Source organism: Sus scrofa, chromosome 11, assembly GCF_000003025.6.
Source record: "Sus scrofa isolate TJ Tabasco breed Duroc chromosome 11, Sscrofa11.1, whole genome shotgun sequence".
Classification (NCBI taxonomy): Eukaryota; Metazoa; Chordata; class Mammalia; order Artiodactyla; family Suidae; genus Sus; species Sus scrofa.
This window is the reverse complement of record NC_010453.5, coordinates 1,467,376-1,487,782: the sequence shown is the minus strand read 5'-3', so window position 1 is coordinate 1,487,782 and position 20,407 is coordinate 1,467,376. Positions and strand designations below refer to the sequence as shown.

The 20,407-nt window shown below is 48.7% G+C and overlaps 1 protein-coding gene across 3 annotated transcripts in view; it reads left to right on the top strand.

Moving 5' to 3' along the window:
* MICU2 (mitochondrial calcium uptake 2) overlaps positions 1-20,407 on the top strand; it is a 79,243-nt gene that overhangs the window by 12,629 nt on the left and 46,207 nt on the right. For all 3 annotated transcript variants that reach the window (XR_002336602.1, XM_021065452.1, XM_021065453.1), the window contains exon 2: positions 9,980-10,121. Coding sequence is in view for 2 of the 3 variants with exons in the window: in XM_021065452.1 (XP_020921111.1) it covers positions 9,980-10,121 (142 nt within the window). In the remaining variant the exon portion in view is untranslated. The remainder of the gene's footprint in view (positions 1-9,979; positions 10,122-20,407) is intronic.

The window sequence follows — 20,407 nt, the reverse complement described above, 5'->3', positions numbered from 1 at the left end:
GTCCAGGAACGTCCATGTGCCACAGGTGCGGCCATTTAAAAAAGGGGGGGAGGTTCCTGTTGTGGCTCCGTGGTTAACAAATCCGACCAGAAAGCATGAGGTTGCGAGGTTTTTTTTTTGTTTTTTTGTTTTTTTTTTTTTTTGCTATTTCTTGGGCCGCTCCCGCGGCATATGGAGGTTCCCAGGCCAGGGGTTGAATCGGAGCTGTAGCCACCAGCCTATGCCAGAGCCACAGCAATGCGGGATCCGAGCCGCGTCTGCAACCTACACCACAGCTCACGGCAACGCCGGATCGTTAACCCACTGAGCAAGGGCAGGGACCGAACCCGCAACCTCATGGCTCCTAGTCGGATTCGTTAACCACTGCGCCACGACGGGAACTCCCAATGTTGCAAGTTTGATCCTTGGCCTCACTCAGTGGGTTAAGGATCCAGTGTTGCCGTGAGCTATGGTGTAGGTCGAAGACACAGCTCGGATCCCGCGTTGCTCTGACTGTGGTGTAGGCCGGCGGCTGCGGCTGCAGCTCTGATTCAACCCCTAGCCTGGGAACCTCCGTATGACGCAGGTGCGGCCCTGGAAAAGACAAAAAATAATAATTTTTAAAAAAGGACAACCTTAGAAATCTTACCTAGCCCTTTGCTGTGTCATGTTTGTGTGTTAACTCCTCGGAGGACAGCTTTTAAGACGTTTATGTAGCAGTAAGGGCGCCCGGGTTCTAACCTCATGTGCCTTGCCGGCCGTCTGCCTTGTTGAGGTTTTCTGAGAGAACTAAAGCTGCTGCATCTCCGCTGGGGTCTTCTAGGGTCATTCACACCAGGGACTGGACTCACCCAGGGCAGCGGCAGGCAGGGGTCCAGTCAGGGCTTCGATGCTTCGGTGAACTTTTCCCTCCTGTTTTTGAAGTAGATGCTTGGTTTGCTCTTTCTCGTCTTCAAGTGCAGTGGTTTTCACCTGTCAGACCCTTGGCGTTTGTCACGCATGTGGATATTCTTGTCCTGATTACTTTTCTCTGTGCTTTTTCTTCTGCCTTCTATGTGATTTTTTCCCATCATAGTTTGTGTATTTTCTACAGTGTTGGTCCTCGTCTCTCCTGTTTCCTAAGGATCTTTAATTTTATGGTGGCATTTTTCTCCTCTGTTTCTTTTATGTAGCTCGGCCGCCCCCTGTCCAAAGCTCCTGTCATCTTACATCTTATCTTTGCTCTCTGCTGTTTTAAGTCTGTTGCATCCTTTGTTTCCAATGATGTATTTTTCTGACTTCTTTCAGAATTTGGTTTCCATTGTTGCCTCCCATTGCTCTTTATCTTCCACAGAATGTGTATAGGCCCAACATCAGGTTTTAAACAGACGTTCTAGCTGGATATGTTATTTGCAAAAAACAACACAAATGTATAACTTTGGCCCTGTTCCATCTTGAATTGAGCTCTCTTTATCTTCACATCAGAATATTAGCTGAGGAGTTCCTGCTGTGGTTCAGCAGGTTACGAACCGGACTAGTGTCCATGAGGATGCGGGTGCTATCCCTGGCCTCACTCAGTGTGTTCAGGATCCGTCAGTGCTGCAAGCTGCACTGTAGGTCATAGACGTGGCTCGGATCCAGTGTGGCTGTGGCTGTGACTGTGGCATAGGCCAGCAGTTGCAGCTCTGATTCATCTTCTAGTCTGGGAACTTCCATATGCCACAGGTGCAGCCATAAAAATAAAAAAATGAGGAAAAAGAGAAATATTAGCTCAAGAGCAGGATGTTAACAGTTTGTGTGGACTGTGGATCATTCAGTGCCTGGGACTGGAGCAGGAGCGCGGCTGTGTCCTCCGTCTCCTCTGGATGTTCACCTTCCAGCCAGGCTGGGGGTTATCCCGTCCCATGGGGGGGCCTTCCGCTGTCCCTCTGTGCCCCACCTGGGGTGCTGCCTCTTTAGAGACGCACCCTCCTGTGCGGGGACAGGTGTTGGGTCAGCGTGGTCACGCATGCACGCTTTTCCTCTGCCGCCTCCCCGGCCCTAGTCGGTGCTGGTCCTTCCTGGGACAGGAGCTGGCACAGCGAGCGATGGGGGCTCTCCATACTCTTGTGTGGCTGCGTGGTCCCTGCACTCGGGGGCTCGGTGGCAGCCTGGTACCCCCTGCACAGTGCCCTTCTGGCCATTTGCTTGGCAGCTGTGTGAGGATCAGGTGTGAGTGCTGCCCGGAGTTGGGCGGTGCCCGCAGCCAGACGCAGCAGCTGTCACAGCAAGGTCTCCCACTGCGTTACACTCTGGAGGAAGAAACTAGCTTTCATTCCCAGTATTGTCCTGGGTCCAAGTTATCAACACCTGCATGACAAGTTAGGGGAGGACAAGTTAGATGGGAGGTTAGGAGCCAGCGTCAGCATGGCTGTGCTCACTTTCTGGTTTGGGTTCTGCTTCTTTGTCAGGTTGCGGGACAGAGATTTTTAAGAAATTTGACTTACTGCTTTCTCATCAATTTGTGTTTTTTTTGTTTGTTTGTTTTGTTTTGTTTGTTTGTTTTTCTAATGACACTTTTTCTTTTTAGGGCCACACCTGCATCAGGTGTAAGTTCCTAGGCTAGGGGTCAAATCAGCACTGCAGCTGCCGGCCTACCCCTCAGCCACAGCAACACCAGACCTGAGCCGCCTCTGCAGCCTATACCATGCTCATGGCGACACTGGATCCTTAACCCACTGAGCAAGGCCAGAGATCCAACCCACATCCTCATAGATAGTAGTCGGGTTCTCAACCCGCTGAGCTACAGTGAAAACTCCAGTGGCCCTCTGATTATATTAAGTGTTAACTCTTTCGGGAAGGTACGTTCTGTCATCTTTTTAGCGTGGAGAAGGGCCTTCCCAGATGTCATTTTCAAATGGGTTGTTATATAGAGTGAGAGCCTAGAGCAGAAATCGAGAAAGCTTGGTTTTCGTAGCAGAGCCTGCAAAACCTGGAGGTTCCATCTTCTTGCAGTGCTCATGCTCTCACCACACCCTTGAAACAGCCCTCCAGGCTCAAAAGATTCTAGACGTGAAGGGTAACATTTGTACTGAAATTTATATCCTAAATAAATGGCCTAGAACTGTAGTTTGCCTTATGATACCTTTTACCTTTGAAAGGAATCGATGTAGCCCACGGAGAAAGCAGTCAGATTCCTCTTGACATCCAGAAACCCCGAAGCCTCCGTGTCGGCATACTGAGTGGTTGCTTGTGTGGATGCTTTTCCTGTAAGCGATAGCTCGTTGTGGCCGAGAGCACACTGGCGGTGAGCTCTTTTAAAGTGTGTGTTAACAAAGATGAAGAGAGTTGCATCCCGTGGTCTAATTTTATTTGATGTATAGTATTTACGACAGGCCCCACCTACATCTGCTTGTGTTTTCTGAAAGTCATTCTGCTTTTACTCGCAGTTCTGATCATTTTCAGTTTATGGAGACATGGCCCTGGTCTTTCCACAGAGCATACATCCTACACAGCGGGTGTATGTGGTAGGTGAGCGAGTCATGCTGACTTCATGCAACAGCAGTGGGACGTGAGTTGTGCCCTGTGAGTGAATATTCCACACAACTAAAATTACCTTCATAAGCCATCGAACATCTTTTATATGCAAAATTTGTATTAAAAACAGTTAAACTACATCACACATCTTCCTACACTTGTAACAGAACGTTCCCCGCATAATGAGTCATTTCTAAGTGACTGAAGAGCGTTTTCACCCTGAGTTGACCTAGAGGCTGTTTGGTGGCCGCGACAGCATTGACTGGCCCAGACCGCGGTGGCCAGGTCAGATTGCCCCTCCTCTGTCAGTGTCGGGCTCTTGGCTCGCCTTTCTGCCAGGAGCATACTTGACTCTGGCGTCTGTAATGTAATGGTTTTAATGTGCTGGGATTTTGAAACTAAAAACCAAGTCTATTGCATTGATACCTAAACCGAGTAAATCCCCAATCTTGATATGAGCCATCCTGTACATTCAGCCATCCTGTAGCTTCCAGTGGCTTTGCGTATACAGTGCCTGTTGTATAAGTTAAAAGAGAACATTGGGAGTTCCCAGTGTGGCTCAGCAGAAAAGGATCCAGCTCATATCCGTGAGGACACAGGTTCGATCCCTGACCTCGCTCAGTGGGTTAAGGATCCCGCATTGCCATGAGCCATGGTGTAGGTCACAGACACAGCTCAGATCTGCTGTTGCTGTAGCTGTGGTGTAGGCCGGCAGCTGCAGCTCTGCTTCAACCCCGAGCCGGGGAACCTCCATATGCAGCATGTGCGGCCCTAAAAAGACAATAAGTAAGTAAATAAAAGAAAATGTCAGTATCCAGGGTGACCTTTCTAGTAGAGTATATGTGCTCTTGTTGTCATTTTTGCCAGGCTCCCCAGAGACCCTCTGCGCCATGGGTTTGCCGCCCAAACCTCAGGACTGACTCTGGTATAGTTTGCTCTGCTGTTGTCCCTTGTCTTGGCAAACTCCTCCTTATCCTTGGCAGTCCAGTTCACATGTCCCCCGGCCTGTGCTGCCTCTCCTAAGTCTTCCAGTTAACAAGGCAATTAACTGGTCTCCTCGCTGCTTTCTCGTAGACTTTTTACTTACTTCTGTTAGAGCATTTGTTAAAATCACAATAATCATTAATAGTGATGGCTGGCCTTCTGGAGCACTTCGTCTGTGTCGGGCTTATGGCAGGGGCTTTACGGGTGTTGTTTCATTGAATGCGTGTTTTTTAAAGACCCTTCGAAGTCGGTAGGACCCCTCTCTGCATTTTACAGATCCGTTAGCTGAGGGCGAAGTTACAGTAGAAACTTGGCCGCGTGATAGAGCTGGGGGTTAAGTCCAGGCCGTTTGATTCCTGTTTTGTCATTGTTCGTAAGTCAGCTGAGGTTCAGAGCTGTAACGGGCCCAAGGTCACATACCAAGTAAGTGATGGAACTGGAATTTGAGTCCCAGGCAGTTGACCTTGGAGCCGGCGCTCTGAGTTGTTTGTGTGTCTCCGCTGCTCCTTAAAGGCCGTACTGTGTTCACCTCTGTGTCTGCAGAACAGGGACACAAAGCAGTTGTTAAATGTTTGAAGATGGACCCATGCGCTTTTTCCCAGCAGGTGCGCAGCACCACGGGCATTGCTAAGCTGGGCACTTGGCCGTGTGTGGGCACTCTCAGAACTTTCGTCTCCTGACCTTTGTTCCTCCCATCCTCTTCATCCAAAGTGACGCTGCAGCTGCGCGTACGAACTCTGTAAGCCATTGTCTTTGCCCGAATCCAGCTTCCCAAGTACAGCTGGCCCCAGGTAGCCGTGTGTATGCCCGAGTAAGAAGCGGACAGAGGAGATTAGGGAGAAGAACGGGGGCCTGAAATAATAGGGTTAGTTCAAGGAATGTGAAAACAGTAGCAGCAAACAAAAAAGCTGCCTGCGACATGTAAGGGAAGGAGGGGGCGACAGGAAAGTTCGAAAAGAGGAGCCATGCTCAGGCGTGAGCAGGTAAAAGCTGGAGACGGAAGGAAAGGGCTGGGGTGAGGCAGGAAGACAGAGCGCCGGCACAACCTCTACCAGAACCCAGAGCCCTTGAGGACACAGCACGCTGGTTAGAACCCACCAGGCCCAAGGAGCTGGAAGACGGCTTCGGGGGAACCTTGCGTCTCACTGTGCCCTCCTTGTGATACGTTAGCTCAGTGACACCCCCACCGGGCCAGGCCGACCCTGAAGGGCCAGGACGTGGGCAGTGGCCCAGTTCGTGGAAGCCTCCACCCACCCACCCCCGAAATAGTTGGAATAGTCCTCCCCGTCGCTGGCCTGGGAAATCACCCGCCCAGAGACTCGCCGCCCATGTTTCAGGATCTGAGCGACCGCCTTCTGCCCATGGAACACGGGTCTCCCAGTCACCTGCTCTCCCTCCTGCCGCTCGCTCTTGCATTCCTTCCTGCTCGAAGCCGAGGACACTCCCGCGGCGGGAGACCCCGGACACGACCGTCCTCTCGCACCCCGTTTGCCTGCGACATCTCCCCGCCCCGCTCTTGCTTGGATTATGAAAGTGGAGCCGCTTAGTTCTCTGGGCAGAGCCCTCGGCCTGCCCACCTGCGTCCCTCACAAAGGTCCTGTATTAAGAGCTCTGCTTCTTACCCGTCACTGTGCCTCTTGCTGCATTCCTTTTGCACCAGGACCTAAAGAACCTGCACTTCACTAAGTCCTGAGACGAGGTGTGCACTTCCAGGAAGGGCGGGGAGGCTTTAATTCTTGACAATTAAATCCATCCAGTGAGTCTGAGATTTGAGCATAGTTTTGTACATGTGAAGCAAAGCAAGAAAAAACTTTATAGATAAATAAAAGATGAAATATGGCAAATTCAAAAAAAAAGAAATATGGCAAATTGATCTTACAAATTCTGTGAATTAAGCATAAATATAACGTCAATTATATGTGGTCCTTTAAAATATACTTTTAAATTCAGCTTTATTATGATAAAGGTGACCTAAATAAAATTGATTTGTTGGTTCTTCAACTTAGAAAAGCTCCAGCAATTTCAAAACAATGCTTTTTTTCCCTCTGTGTACATTTTGCTGTAGCGAAGAAATATATTCAGAACATGCCACTTAAGTTTAAATTTTATCAAATGAGGAAAGTAATAGGTATCACTTAGGAAATGGACAGCCCTTGGCCTAGGCCTGAAGGATGGCTACCGCCAGCTCTACTCTTTGTTATTCTCTAGAGGCTAACCTTAATCCTCCTCGTTTTATGAAAACTTCCTCGGCTGTCACTACCCACCCTGCTTTCTCTGCTTTCCAGATTGATAGGAGTTCCTGTCATGGCTCAGTGGTTAACGAACCCAGTCAGCACCCGTGAGGACACGGGCTCCATCCCTGGCCTCACTCAGAGGGTTGAGGATCCGGCACTGTCGTGAGCTGCGGTGTAGGTCGCAGGTGCAGCTCGGATCCTGACATGCTGTGGCTGTGGTGTAGGCCGGCAGCTGCAGTTTTGATTCCACCTCTAGCCTGGGAACCTCCATATGCCCTGGGTGTGGCCCTAAAAAGACCAAAAAAAAAAAAAAAATCTAAATTGCCGTATCTCTTAGAGGAGCCCGGTGCACGATAGCGGTTGAGGTGGTTGCATTGCTCTCGGCTTTCTTGCCACGCGTACCTAGCCACGCCGGTTAACCTTGACAGGCTTTGGTTTCTTCTCTTGTGAAATGAAGGTGATAAAAGTGAAGTCTCTTGTTCTTGTGAAGGTCGAGCGAGGCCATGTATGTGAGGCCATGTATGCTGTGTGTTTAATTCATGGTAGCTCTTACTGTTAACATTTGCTACCCTACCGTTGGCCCCTGAGCCATCTGCGTCCTGTCTCTGCCCTGAGTCCTCAACTTAGTAGGTGCCTGACTGTGTACTTTCGTTGGAGGTGGCGGGAGGACGGGCCGGGAGGACGTGCACGTCTCCAGCAGTAAGAGATGGTGGCCTGGGGCCTTCCTGTGTGTGTTGCCTAAGGGACGTGGTGGGGTTCGAACCCGCAAAGATGCTGACCTCCAGCTGACCTCGGAGTACTCAGTGAACAGAGTATGAGAGGTAGGGAGAGGCGCCGTTAGTGCTGGCAGGGGCGCCCTGCTGTGAAGTAGCAGGTTGACGTGTGAGGGTGTTGGTGGATGAGCTGTTAGACAGTTTTATATCCCGTCATCTACTCTAGAGCGTCGTGGTGGTGGGCACATCTGGAGGTCATTGGTTTGTAAGTGACCTCCTAAACTCCTGCTCTGTAATGCATATGATAGCTTTAAGCTCAGAAATCAACCCAGGAAAGGGAGCTTCAATTTCACCTCTGCTGTGTTTTCTTGTTCATCGGAGAGGATATTGAACCAAAATTGGAAGGGCTGACAAACCGCCCAGTCCACCATTATTTACAGTGGCACTTCCTGGAATAGGTGACTTTTCTCACCAATCTTGGGAAGTGTTAGGCTCCTGCAGGTTGTAGGCAATGCGGGTGTATAGCACATGGCGGCCCGAGGTAGAGGAGTAGGCTTCGTATCTTGCGGTAAGAGAGGCGGGGTTTGGAGCACTTCTTGGTCATGTTCAGGGTAGGTCAGGACAGGCGAGTGTGAGGTTGCTGCGACGTAGAGGACAGCACGGACACTGACAGAGACGAGAGACCATCCGTCTCGTCAGGAGGCAGCATGGATGTGTAACTGGCCCCTTTTCATTGGTTGAAGTTTGGAAAGAGGAATTTGTCCATATAAAAAGGATTAAGGTGTCAGTGAGAGGCATTTCTTTAACTAGTCATGAACAACTTAGATATTAGTATGAAAGAGCCAACATTTGTTGAAAGATATAGAGATTCCTGTACGTATTTCTGAATAGATTGCCTTCGGAACCTCTTAGTAGACCGTATATTAACTTTGGTGTGGTAAATGTGGAGACTCTAAGCTGACAACGCACATGTGTGTGTTCAGCCTCTTTAGTTCGGCAGGCCACTCTCATCTCTTGTTTCTAAGGCTGTGCCAGTGCTGCGGCATTTGCTGGCAAGACTCTGCCCCTCCCTCTGCTGTCCTATCTGTACCCCTTCGGTACCTGCCAAGGCCCTTAGGACATTCTAGTAGGAATTAGTGTTCGTCTTGCTCACCACTGTTTGCCTGCAACTACTACCGATTTGATAATACATCAAATGATAATGTATCTGCCTCATGTATAAAATGTTTTGAAAATATTAGCAAAATTCAGTTTTCTGATTACTAGGATAAAAGTTTGGACCCATATAATTAAAACATGCCCCTTGAGTTAGTACTTTAAGGGGAGAGAAAGCAAAGCCGTAGACGAGTGGCGGGGCGGTTAGAGGCGCAGTCACTGCAGTGATTATCGCGTGTTCTCTGTGTGTCCAGTGTTCTGGGGGCAGCGCACAGAACACGGGAGAGGTCTGAAACCAGCTGTCATGGTGGGGGCAGAATTAGCAGTGAGAGTACTGAGACCAGCGAAAAAGGCGTGGTTACCAGCCTTGAACTCGGGGAGGTTTACACACCTGCAGTTCAGTTCCCTTCAGCACTCCCTGGGCCTCACTGGTGCAGATGGAAAGGACGTGACGCGTCCAGGAAGGGAGTTGTGGTCCAGGTTAGAGCATCGCCCTGACGAAGCGCGTCCAGAGTGAGTGCGCTGCTGGGTCTCCCAGACGACAGACACGCTGTGATCAAGGGGCTGTTGTGACCTTGTGTCTGCACTAACGAGGGTGCGTCTTGGCCCAGTCTGCCTGCCACGCAGAGCCCACCTGTGGGTAGGAGCACAGGGTGGCAGCTCAGAGATTGAAACGCCTTTGAGTCAGACACGCCTGGCTTTTATCCCGGCCCTGCCGTTTTCTTTGCAGTTGTCACGGCCACTGTAGTCGCTGCTGTTCAGTTAGTGTGAAGATTACCTCAGTAATCTGTGCAAAGTCCTTGATTGTGCGGTGCCTGGCACGCACTGGCCCCTCTCAGCATTCGGGTCGAGGTCCAGGTCCTGTTGCTTAAGATACACTCTTAGCCTGACAGTCTTTTGCCCATTCTTCTTCTTTTAGCTGTTTTGTCTTCTTGAAAGTGCAGCCCTACATGATCGGCTGCCTCCCTGCCTCCCAGTCGGAGCCTCTGGCACCCGGTTCCCAAGCCCAGGACGCTAGTGCCCAGCTCGGGGCCTTTGTCTGTCCTCCAGAGAGCCCCCCGGCCTCCGGGCGAAGCTCCCCTGGGCTCCCGAAGTGTCGCCTCTCTGGGAAGGCGTTCCTGGTCCGCGCCCCCGAGACGCTTCTGCTTCTCGCTTTCCCGTCCTGCCTGCTGTCTCCTCCTGGTCCTCGGGGCTGTTTTGGGGTCCCCTCCCTCACTGTCCTTCTCTCCGCAGGAGCGCGGGGCCCCTGGCGTCAGCCTCCTCCGCTGCTCTGTCTCCCGTAGTCACAGGAGAGATAAATGATTCAAAAGTCTGGAGGTCGTTAGGCCTAAACACTGAAATGTTAAGGATTTTTCTAGAAGTAGCTAAGTGGGGGATAATACTGAAAAAAATCTTCACTTGCAGTTTCTCTTCTTCCAGAAAAACGTTGACCTTGGAGAGCTGGGGAAACCGTCTCTTCGGAAGCAGCGCTTCATGCAGTTCTCTTCCCTGGAGCACGAGGGAGAATATTACATGACGCCCCGAGACTTCCTCTTCTCAGTAATGTTTGAGCAAATAGAACGTAAGTAGTTTTGGGGGTTTTTAGTTAAATGCAATCAGGGCGGAACAGCCTCTGTTTTTCAGAATGGTAACAGCTTTTCCTCATTTTAATTTTTATCATCGTACTTTGTACCGTGTGCTTGTTATTGAATTCAGCTTTTCGTCCCTTGTGACACGAAGCAGTAGGTGCTTTGCACATGGGTTTTTCTGAAGAGAGGAAAAAATGGGTACATTTTTAGATGTCACTAAATACATTATTAGTGGGATAACTGATTCATCCCAGATGTAAGTTATTGGTGGTATTGATGTTTAAAAATGGCCAAGAAAGGTTGTTCCTGTTGCAGCTCTGCAGGTTAGAACCCAACTAGTATCCACAAGGATGTGGGTTCGATCCCTGGCCTCCCGCCAGGATCTGGCGTGGCTGTGGCTGTGGCGTAGGCTGGCAGCTGCAGCTCCAATTTGACCTCTAGCCTGGAAACTTCTATATGCTGCAGACATGGCCCTAAAAAGGCAGGGCGGGGGTGGGGGGGAGAGAAGAAAAAAGAAACTAGGTTGGAGCAGTTAGGAGGGTCGTGTAAACAGACAGAATAAAACGAGAAGCAAAATCCCGAGCGCTAATTAAACAACGTTTCCTCATAACTGTCGGTCCTCAGTGCACTCGTGAGCCGTCTCCGTTCCACTTCCCTACCCCAGCCCCCTTGCTCTGCACAGAGTCGACCCCGCCTCGCCCTCCCCATATTGCACAAGCCTCCCGAAAACAGGTGCCGGCGTCTCCCAGGGCGTGCGGCAGCAGCGCCCTGTGGCTGTGGAACAGGTGCGAAGGCGCGGGCCACAGGGAGCAGCAGCAAGTAGGGCTTGAGTGGAAAAGGCCGGGGAGATGGCGGAGGGCCTCGTCCACGCTAAGGGAAGACCTGACCGGAAGCGGGGTGAGCGACCACGGCACACTTTAGGGACAGGGAGTTCAGCAGAACCGAAGAAGGGCGCTGGACCGAAGCGAGAGGTCAGAGTGGAAACCCAGCAAGGGCCACACTGCAGAGGATTTCAGCGACCCTGTGCAGCCAGAGAACGTGTGGAGATGGGACTTCATCTTGAACCAGTGAGGGAGCACTGGGGGGAACAGGGGTGAAGGTATGCTTCGCTTATTTGGGTACATCTTAGGCTCATCTCCAACCACAAAGCAGCCAGTTATTTTACCAGCAGAGTGGTTTATTTGGGAGGAGCGAAGAATTGCATTTTGGAATATGCATCACACCACATGTTAAGTTCCCTGAAGCAAAGGAGAGAAAACCTTTATTGAGGGAAGGGAGAGTTGGGAGGGCTCCCGTCGGACGGGTGTACGGCTGGAAGAACTACACCTCTCAGACCTTACCTGAGAGGCCGCTGGGAAAACGGCCACACAGCGGAGGAGACAAAACCCAGACGCTACAGCCACAGCAGACAGGGAGCACAGCCTTACACTAGCCGGGGAAACAAGGCCTCACGCTCAAGAGGCAAAGCGAGCATCCCAACCTGATGCAAATACTGGAGAGGTTTGGGAATTATCAGACCCGGGATTTTAAATAACCGTAATTAATATACTGAGGACACGAGTAGAAAAAGTGCATGACATCAAAAGCAGGTGAGTAATGTAAGCAGAGATAGAGCAACTAAGACTCAAAGGGAAATATCAGAAAGAAACTCTGTAACAGAAATTAAGAGTGCCTTTCAGAGTCTCATCAGAGTGATGCTCTAGGGTGAGGAAATAATTAGCGAACTGGAAGATAGGTCAATTAAAACTTCCCAAACTGAAAAGAAAAAAGATTAGAAAAAACAATATTCAGAAACTGGGATAATTGGAAACGTGTAACATGTATATATAATGGCAACACCAGAAGGAGAAGAAAGAGCAGAAGAAATATTTGAAGTATTAACAGCTGAGAATTTTCCAGAATTATTAACATCAAACCACAGATCCAGGGTCACAGAATACCAAGCAGGATGAGTACAAAAATAAGCTCAAGCTGGTTTAAGACCTCAGTGTAAGACCGGGTGCTATAAAACTCCTAGAGGAAACACGTCAGCAGAACACTTTTGGACGTAAATTGTAGCAGAATCTTTTTGAATCCATCTCCTAGAGTAGTGGAAATAAAAACAAAAATCAGAAAATGGAACCTGATTAAACTTAAAAGCTTTTGCACAGCAAGAGAAACCATCAACAAAACAAAAGACACCTTACAGAATGGGAGAAACTATTTGCAAATGCTGCAGCCGACAAGGGGTTCATCTCCAAGATACACAAACGGTTCATACCGCTCATTCTCAGAAAACAGGCAACCCAGTCAAAAAATGGACAGAAGTAGGAGTTCCCCTTGTGGCTCAGCAGGCTGAGGACCCACCGTGTTGTCCGTGACAATGCAGGTTGAATCCCTGGCCTCACTCAGTGAGTTAAGGATCCTGCGTTGCGGCAAGCTGTGGTGTAGGTCACAGATGTAGCTTGTATCCCGAGGTGTTGTGGCTGAGGTGTAAGCGGGCAGCTGCAGCTCCAGTTCGTTCCCTAGCCCAGGAACTTGCGTATGTTGCAGGTACAGCCCTGAAAAGAAAACTGGGGAGTTCCCAGCAGTGGTTAACGGATCTGACTAGGAACCATGAGGTTGTGGGTTCGATCCCTGGGCTTGCTCAGTGGGTTAGGGATCCGGCGTTGCCGTGAGCTGTAGTGTAGGTTGCAGACGCAGCTCGGATCTCGCGTTGCTGTGGCGCTGGTGTAGGCTGGCAGCTACAGCTCGGATTGGACCCCTAGCCTGGGAACCTCCATATGCCGCAGGAGCGGCCTAAGAAATGGCAAAAAAGACCAAAAAAAAAAAAAAGAAAGAAGAAACAGTGGGCAGAAATAAATAGACATTACTCCAAAGACAACAAACAGATGGCCAAAAGGCACATGAAAAGTTGCTCAGCATCGCAAATTATTAGAGAAACGCAAATCAAAACTACACTGAGGTATCACCTCACACCAGTTAGAATGGCCATCATCAAATAAATGCTGGAGAGGTTGTGGAGAAGACTGTTGGTGGGTTGGTTGGTGGGTATGTAAATTGGTGCAGCCATTATGGGGATTCCTCAAAAACTGAAAACAGAGCTACCATACAATTCTGCGGTCCCACTCCTGAGTATGTATCTGGGGAAAAAAAATGAAGACCAATTTAAAAAGATCCATGTACCTCAGTGTTCACAGCAGCACTGTTCACAGTAGCCACGACATGGCCACAACCTAAATGTCCATCAGCAGGATGGATAAAGAAAATGTGTGTGTTCGTGGAATATTAGCCATAAAAAAGAAGGAAGTCATGCCATTTGCAACAACATGGATGGATCTGGTGAAGTAAGCCAAACAGAGAAAGACAAATATCATGTGATGTTACTTATATGTGGAATCTTAAAAAAAAACAAAGGTGATATAGATGAACTTAGATACAAAACAGGTAGACGCGCAGAGATAGAAAACTAACAAATGGTTACCAAAGGGGAAGGTGGGGGAAATTAGGCGTTGGGATCCACATGTACACACCACTTTTTTTTTTTTAAGTTTTAGGGAAGTAGTTAATTTGCAAAGCTGTGATAACGTCTGCGGTGCAGCAGAGCGACCCAGCCGTGCAGCTTCCCCGCCCACTCTCTCGGGTGCTTCCCATGGATCGTCACGGGACACTGGGCGGAGTTCTCTGTGCTGCACCACTGGCCGTCGTCCCACACACCTCAGACACTGCTGCATATGAAATAGATAAGCGGTGGGGAACTGCACTCAATGTTGTGTAATAATCTATAAAGAAAAAGGATTTTTCTGTGTGGATTTTGTTGTGCCGTAACTTTGATAAGTTCGTTCATTAGCGCTAACGTTTTTGGTGCATTTCAGAAGATTTTCTGCATGTGAGATCCTGTCTTCTGTGAGCAGGTATAACTGGACTTGTTCCTTGCCTATTTGGGTGCTTTTGATTTCTTTTTCCTGCCTCATGACTCTGGCTAGAGCTTGTGGTTACGTGTTAAATCACAGTAGTGAAAGCAGCATCCTTTTCTTGTTCCTCATCTTCCCGTTAAAGCCTTGTCTTCACCATTGGCTCTCATATTGCATCTGTGCCCTTTGTAATGAAGGACTCTTCTCTTCCTAGTTTATTGGGTGTTTTTACCATGAAAGGGTAGCAGATTTTGTCAGATGTTTCTTTTGCATCCATTGAGGTGAATGTGTGGTGTGTGTTTGGTTTTTTTTCTCTTAATCTATTAATGTTGTGTATTCCATTGATTGACTTTCATATCTCGAACCACTCTTGCATTCCAGTGATAAATCTGATTTAGTCATGGTGTATAATGCTTTTAACGGGCTCTTGGATTCTGCTTGGTAGTTTTTGTTTTGTTTTTTTTTTTTTGAGAATTTTTATACCAATATTGGAAGAGCTAGTGGCCTGTAGTAGTTTCCCTTCTTGTTATATCTGTGTCTACCTTTGGTACCACAGTCATGCGCAGCTCTTAGAATGAGTTCACATGTGTCATCTCCTCTTCACATTTTGGAAGAGTTTGAGGAGGACCGGTGTGAATTCTTTTTTTTTTTTTTTTGTCTTTTTGCCATTTCTTGAGCCGCTCCCGCGGCATTTGGAGGTTCCCAGGCTAGGGGTCTAATCGAAGCTGTAGCTGCCAGCCTACGCCAGAGCCACAGCAACGCAGGATCCGAGCCTCGTCTGTGACCTACACCACAGCTCACGGCAACGCTGGATCCTTAACCCACTGAGCAAGGGCAGGGATCGAACCTGCAACCTCATGGTTCCTAGTCGGATTCGTTAATCACTGCGCCACGACGGGAACTCCCGATATGAATTCTTTAAATGTTTGGTAGAATTCACTAGTGAGGCCATTGGTCCTGGGCTTTTCTTTGTAGGCAAGTTTCTGATTGCTGATTCACACTCTTACTTCTTAGGATATATTCACATTTTCAGGTTTTCTTGAGTTCAGTTGCTAGTTTCTGCTTCCTGTCCCTTTCGTCTGGGTTATCCAGCTTGTTGACATGCAGTTGCCTATAGTATTCTCTCAGAATCTTTCTTGTTTCTCCCTGTAAAATCAGTGGTAATATCCTCCTTTTCTGCTTTTGTAATATAATTTGAGGTGTTTCTCTTTTTTATATGCAAACTAGCTAAAGCTTTATCCATTTTGTTGATCTTTTTCAAAGAACCAGCTTCTGACGTCATCGGTTTTCTTCCTTACTCGTCCTTGCTTTATCTCCATTCCAATCTTTATTCTCTCCTCCCTTGCGCTGGCTTCCATTGTGGATTGTTCTTCTTTTTCTAGCTCCTTAATGTGTACATTTAGGCTGTTGATGTGAGAGGCTGCTTCTTCCTTTTTTTTTTTTTTTTCCCCCCGTCTTTTTAGGGTAGCACCTGGGGCACATGGAGGTTCCCAGGCTAGGGGTCACATTGGAGCATTGGCCTATACAGCAGTGCAGTATCTGAGCCAAGTCTGCAACCTACCCCACAGCTCACAGCAACACTGGATCTTAACCCGCTGAGCAAGGCCAGCGATCGAACCCTTATCCTCAGGCATACTCGTTGGGTTCATTACCGCTGAGCCACAGCGGGAACTCCAGTTTAATTTTATACTGCCGTGTAGTTGATGTGTAACGTGTTAGTTTCAGGCACACTGCAAAGCGATCCGGTTTCACATACGTCTGTTCTTTTTCGGAGTCAAGGTGTTTCCTGTCTCCCTTGTGATTTCTTCTTTAGCCCATCGGTTATTTAAGAGTGTGTTGTTTAATATCCACATGTTTGTGAATATTTCGGGTTTCCTTCTGGTTTCATCCCACTGTTATCAGAAAAAAATGCTCTGTATGATTTCAGGGTGTAATTTTATTAAGACTGGGGAGTTAATTTCATTCCTGGAATGTTCCATGTCCCCTTGAGAAGACTGTGCACCTGCTGTTCTGAGGTGTGGCGCCCTGTGTGTCTGTTTGCAGTGTTGTTCCTGTCCTCTAGCTGCTTGCTGGTGGTCTCTGTGGTGGTTCTGTCCACTGCAGACAGGGGCGTATTGAAGTCTAAGGTTGTGCAGCTGTCTTTTTTTCCCTTCAGTTCTGTCAGGCAGGCAGCTTTTTTTAAAACTATGTAAAGAGTAAGTTCCTGTGTTTTTCCTTGTTTATATATGTGTATAAATAGAATGTAGTCTGCAAGGATATACACCAAATTACTAATAGTTCACTATTCTGGAATTAGCAGTTTTTATGTTTTCTTTTTTGTCCTTATAGTTTTCTAATTCATCTGCAACAAATTATTATTTGGATAAAAAGAAAAAGTTAAAAATACTTCTTAAATCTACTTTTAAAAGGTGAGTGAAGGGAGTTCCCTGGTGGCTCAGCAGGTTAAGGATCCAGTATTGTTACTTCTGTGACGCCCATTGGATCCCTGGCCTCAGAACTTCCACATGCCGTGGGCACAGCCAAAAAAGAAGTAAGCGAAGCAAGGCAAGCCAGTTGGAGCGATGTTTAAAATAAGACCCCTAGCCAGGAGTGAGAGGGCGGCATCGCGGGCGTCAGGAGGGGTGTGCTCGGTAGCAGGGCGTCCAGGAAGGTCCCGAGGCCGGCAGCTGGGGGGCTGTGGAATTTGGTCACTGGCACAGGCGGTCAGGACCTTTGGTAGATCAGTGTCAAGAGAGTGGTAGACAAAGAGAATTAGGAAGAAATGAAAATAGCACGTAGAGGAGTTCCCGTCGTGGCGCAGTGGTTAACGAATCCGACTAGGAACCATGAGGTTGCGGGTTCGGTCCCTGCCCTTGCTCAGTGGGTTAACGATCCGGCGTTGCCGTGAGCTGTGGTGTAGGTTGCAGACGCGGCTCGGACCCCGCGTTGCTGTGGCTCTGGCGTAGGCCGGTGGCTACAGCTCCGATGAGACCCCTAGCCTGGGAACCTCCATATGCCGCGGGAGCGGCCCAAGAAATAACAACAACAACAAAAAGACAAAAAGACCAAAAAAAAAAAAAAGAAGAAAAGAAAATAGCACGTAGAGATGGGTTCTTCTAAAAATCGTTCTGAAAGATAGCGATCAGGATGATGTTATGAAAGAAAACAAAGGGCAGTGAAAGCTACTTTTTATTTTTTAAATTCAGCAAAAATGTGCTGTGTCCTATAATTTATTCAGATGTTTTCATTTTAGAGTAGAGGTTGTCAAAGTTTGATTAGCACTCTCACAGCATTAACACACCTTATGCTTGTAAATAATACAGATTATTGTGTGTTTTCTCTTTACCAGCTTCATGAATGGTTTGCTCCTTTGACTTTTTCTCATTAAATATTTGTATTTCTTCCTCATGTAACATCACCTATTTATTCCTTGCTCAGTGTCTTCAAAGAATTTTCCCTAAGTTATGGTCTGTGCGTTGAAGTTTTGCTTTGCTCTACCTCTTTTAGCCGTAGGCTCAAGCTCTTCTAATGAAGTTCAGAGTTGACATGGCTTTTCCTTTGTTTTCATTGTTGGTGTTTTTATGCAACCCTCAATTCAGCCAATTTGGGTTCTTGCGTTTCCATTTTATTATTCATTGGAATGCACTTAAACTCTATCAGAAGGCATTTGTCTGAATCAAGAATTGAGTGATTCGGAAGGCTGAATAATGCATCCTTTATGCATCTGATGTTCTCGGCTTCGTTTTTCATCATGGGTAAGAAGAAAAAGATTCCTGGCTGCATTCCTGCAGCTCAGGGTGAACAGCACCCCCCGTGAGACCGCCAGGCCACTGACCGTGATCTTCATGGGTAAACGGAAATAGAACAGTCTGAGATTTATTAGCTCCTAAACTCATTTTTACCTCGTATTTATCTTCTGAACTTTTTACAAATGATACACTTTATCAGTAGTAATTGATGAGGCTTATTTAAACCCTTCCCTCATGCCTCTCAAGTGGATGCTGGCTGCTTCCTCCCCGGGTTGTATGCTAGGTTTGGGGGAGATCCCTGTCGTCCTTAAACCCTATTGCACACTCCAAAAACCAGGAAAACACGCTCCCTGCAAAGTTAGGTCATCTAGCCGAAACACCGTCCTCCCTCGGTTAAGTTCTGCGCCGTTGAGTTCCCAGTTTTGATGCTATTTTCTGCTAAGCATTTTTAGCCTTCCAGTTCCTCAGCGTTCAGTTTTAATGACCTTCATTCTTACCACGCACATGCCACGTCCGTTACGGAGAATTGCTGCGGTTCCGAAGTCCCGCGTTACAGAACCCCGCTCTGGCAACAGCTTCGTTACCTTCCCGCTTGCCCGCCGCTTCCTCACGCCGCACGCCCATGCTTGACCTCGTCAGAGCTTCTGCTCTCAGCGCTCCCACTTGTCCCAAGGTCTCAGCTCCTTCTGGACCCACGTCCTTCTCTGTGGCCGCAGGGTTTGTCCCTTTGTCACTCCTCAGGAATTGCTTTCCGTAGCTTTCCCCTTTGTCCTTCTCGAACGCAGACCACTGTGAACTGCTGGGAAAATGCCTCGGCTGTGTGCGTTGCAGCCGCCAGATCCCCCGCGTGTCCGGAGGGGCCCCTGCTTTCCGAGACCAGGTCCTTCACATCTCCTCGGCACCTGGATCCGTAAAACCGTGTGTGGCAGACGGCAGCGGCAGACCACTGTCCTCAGGAAAGCACAGAAACTTCACTTGGAGAAACGTTATTAAAAGTCAGAGATCCATGGGGTTCCCGTCCTGTTGCAGCGGAAAAGAATCCGACTAGGAACCATGAGGTTGTGGGTTTGATCCCTGGCCTCGCTCAGTGGCTTAAGGATCCAGCGTTGCTGTGAGCTGTGGTGTAGGTTGCAGACGCAGCTTGGATCCCATGTTGCTGTGGCTCTGGGGTAGGCTGGCAGCTGCAGCTCCGACTAGGCCCCTAGCCTGGGAACCTCCATATGCCACAGGTATGACCCTAAAAAAAAAAAAAAAGGTCAAAGGCCCTGTGACCTTTTCTTAGAGTGATTTTAGTGCGCAGTTCATTCTAGTAGAATTTGTTGGTTATGTTCCTTCTACATTGCAGTTTTACTGAATTAATTTTGGCATCTTCAGAATTAAAATGGGTTTGAAGGCACCGTAATAAGGCTTTATATTATTAGAAAACTCTCTCGTACGTTAGAAAATAAGCATTTTTGTGGTCAAGCACCATTTCCCCCCTTGCCCTAATGGCCTGGTAGCTTAAATGCACTGTTCTTATGTAAGGTGAACAGCTCTACCTGTTACGACAGCACGTAGCGAGGGTTCATGTGTATCTGTCTACCTTAGTAAATTTTATTTTAGGGACACTTCCTTTCGGGTTGTTTCATCACACAGAGCTGTGTTTTACTTCGCTGACCAGCCCAAGGCAGCATGCACAGAAGTAGGCAAAGCACTCTTCCGTGTTCACGGGCTCTCCAGTGGGCGCGTAGGAGCCTGGCTGCTGAAGGACCACACGGACAGCAGGGAGGGGACGGCCCTGCTCCTCCAGCGCCACGAGATCAGTGTCTGCCCCTCTCTGCTGCCACTCTGGTGGGAGGCTGAATTCAAGAAATTTCACTTTAAAGTATTTTCTTTTCTTTTTCTTCTTTTAAATGGTTGTCATTTTTAGCTGGTTTACAGTGTTCTGTCAAGTTTCTACCGTACAGCAAGGTGACCCAGTCACACACACTCATGTGTACATTCTTTTTCTCACGTTATCCTCCACTGTGCTCCATCATAAAGGCACTAGGTAGAGTTCCCAGCGCTGCACAGCAGGATCTCATTGCTTATCCAGTCCACAGGCGATAGCTTGCATCTGTTAACCCCAAATTCCCAGTCCAGAGGCTGCAGTTACCGCTCTCCCCCAGACGCCTGTTACTGGTCTTAGGTCCCCCCCGGCTTTGCCTCCCGCAGCGCAGACCTGCCCACCTGGGCCCTTGCCTGCAGCGCCCCATCCAGAGGTCTTCCCGGGCCTTCGCGCTGCTTCGCAGGGAGGCACCGCCATCCTCCCCCGACCCCCGCCCCCATCTTACTCCCTCTGCTGCTCCTTAATCCCTCTGACCCCACTCGGATGTGTTGTGTGTGCAGTTTACCTTGAAGTTCACTGTCTGCTTCTCCCCTCGGAGTGCCTGCTCCATGACAGGAGCCTTTGTTGTGCTCAGTGACATGAGCCAGTGCCCAGGACAGTGCTCGGCACATAGTAGGTGCTCATTCACACGGGTTCTCCAGGCGTCTACGAGGGACTATGGAGCAGGGAGTTCATGTGTGACTAGAGCAAGGAGAACCGGAAACGTGGGTGCAGGACTCCAGGGGATCCAGCAAAGCCGAGGCCTGATGAGATTGCAGGAGTGGGGGGGGAACGGGGGCAGGAGCTCGCGG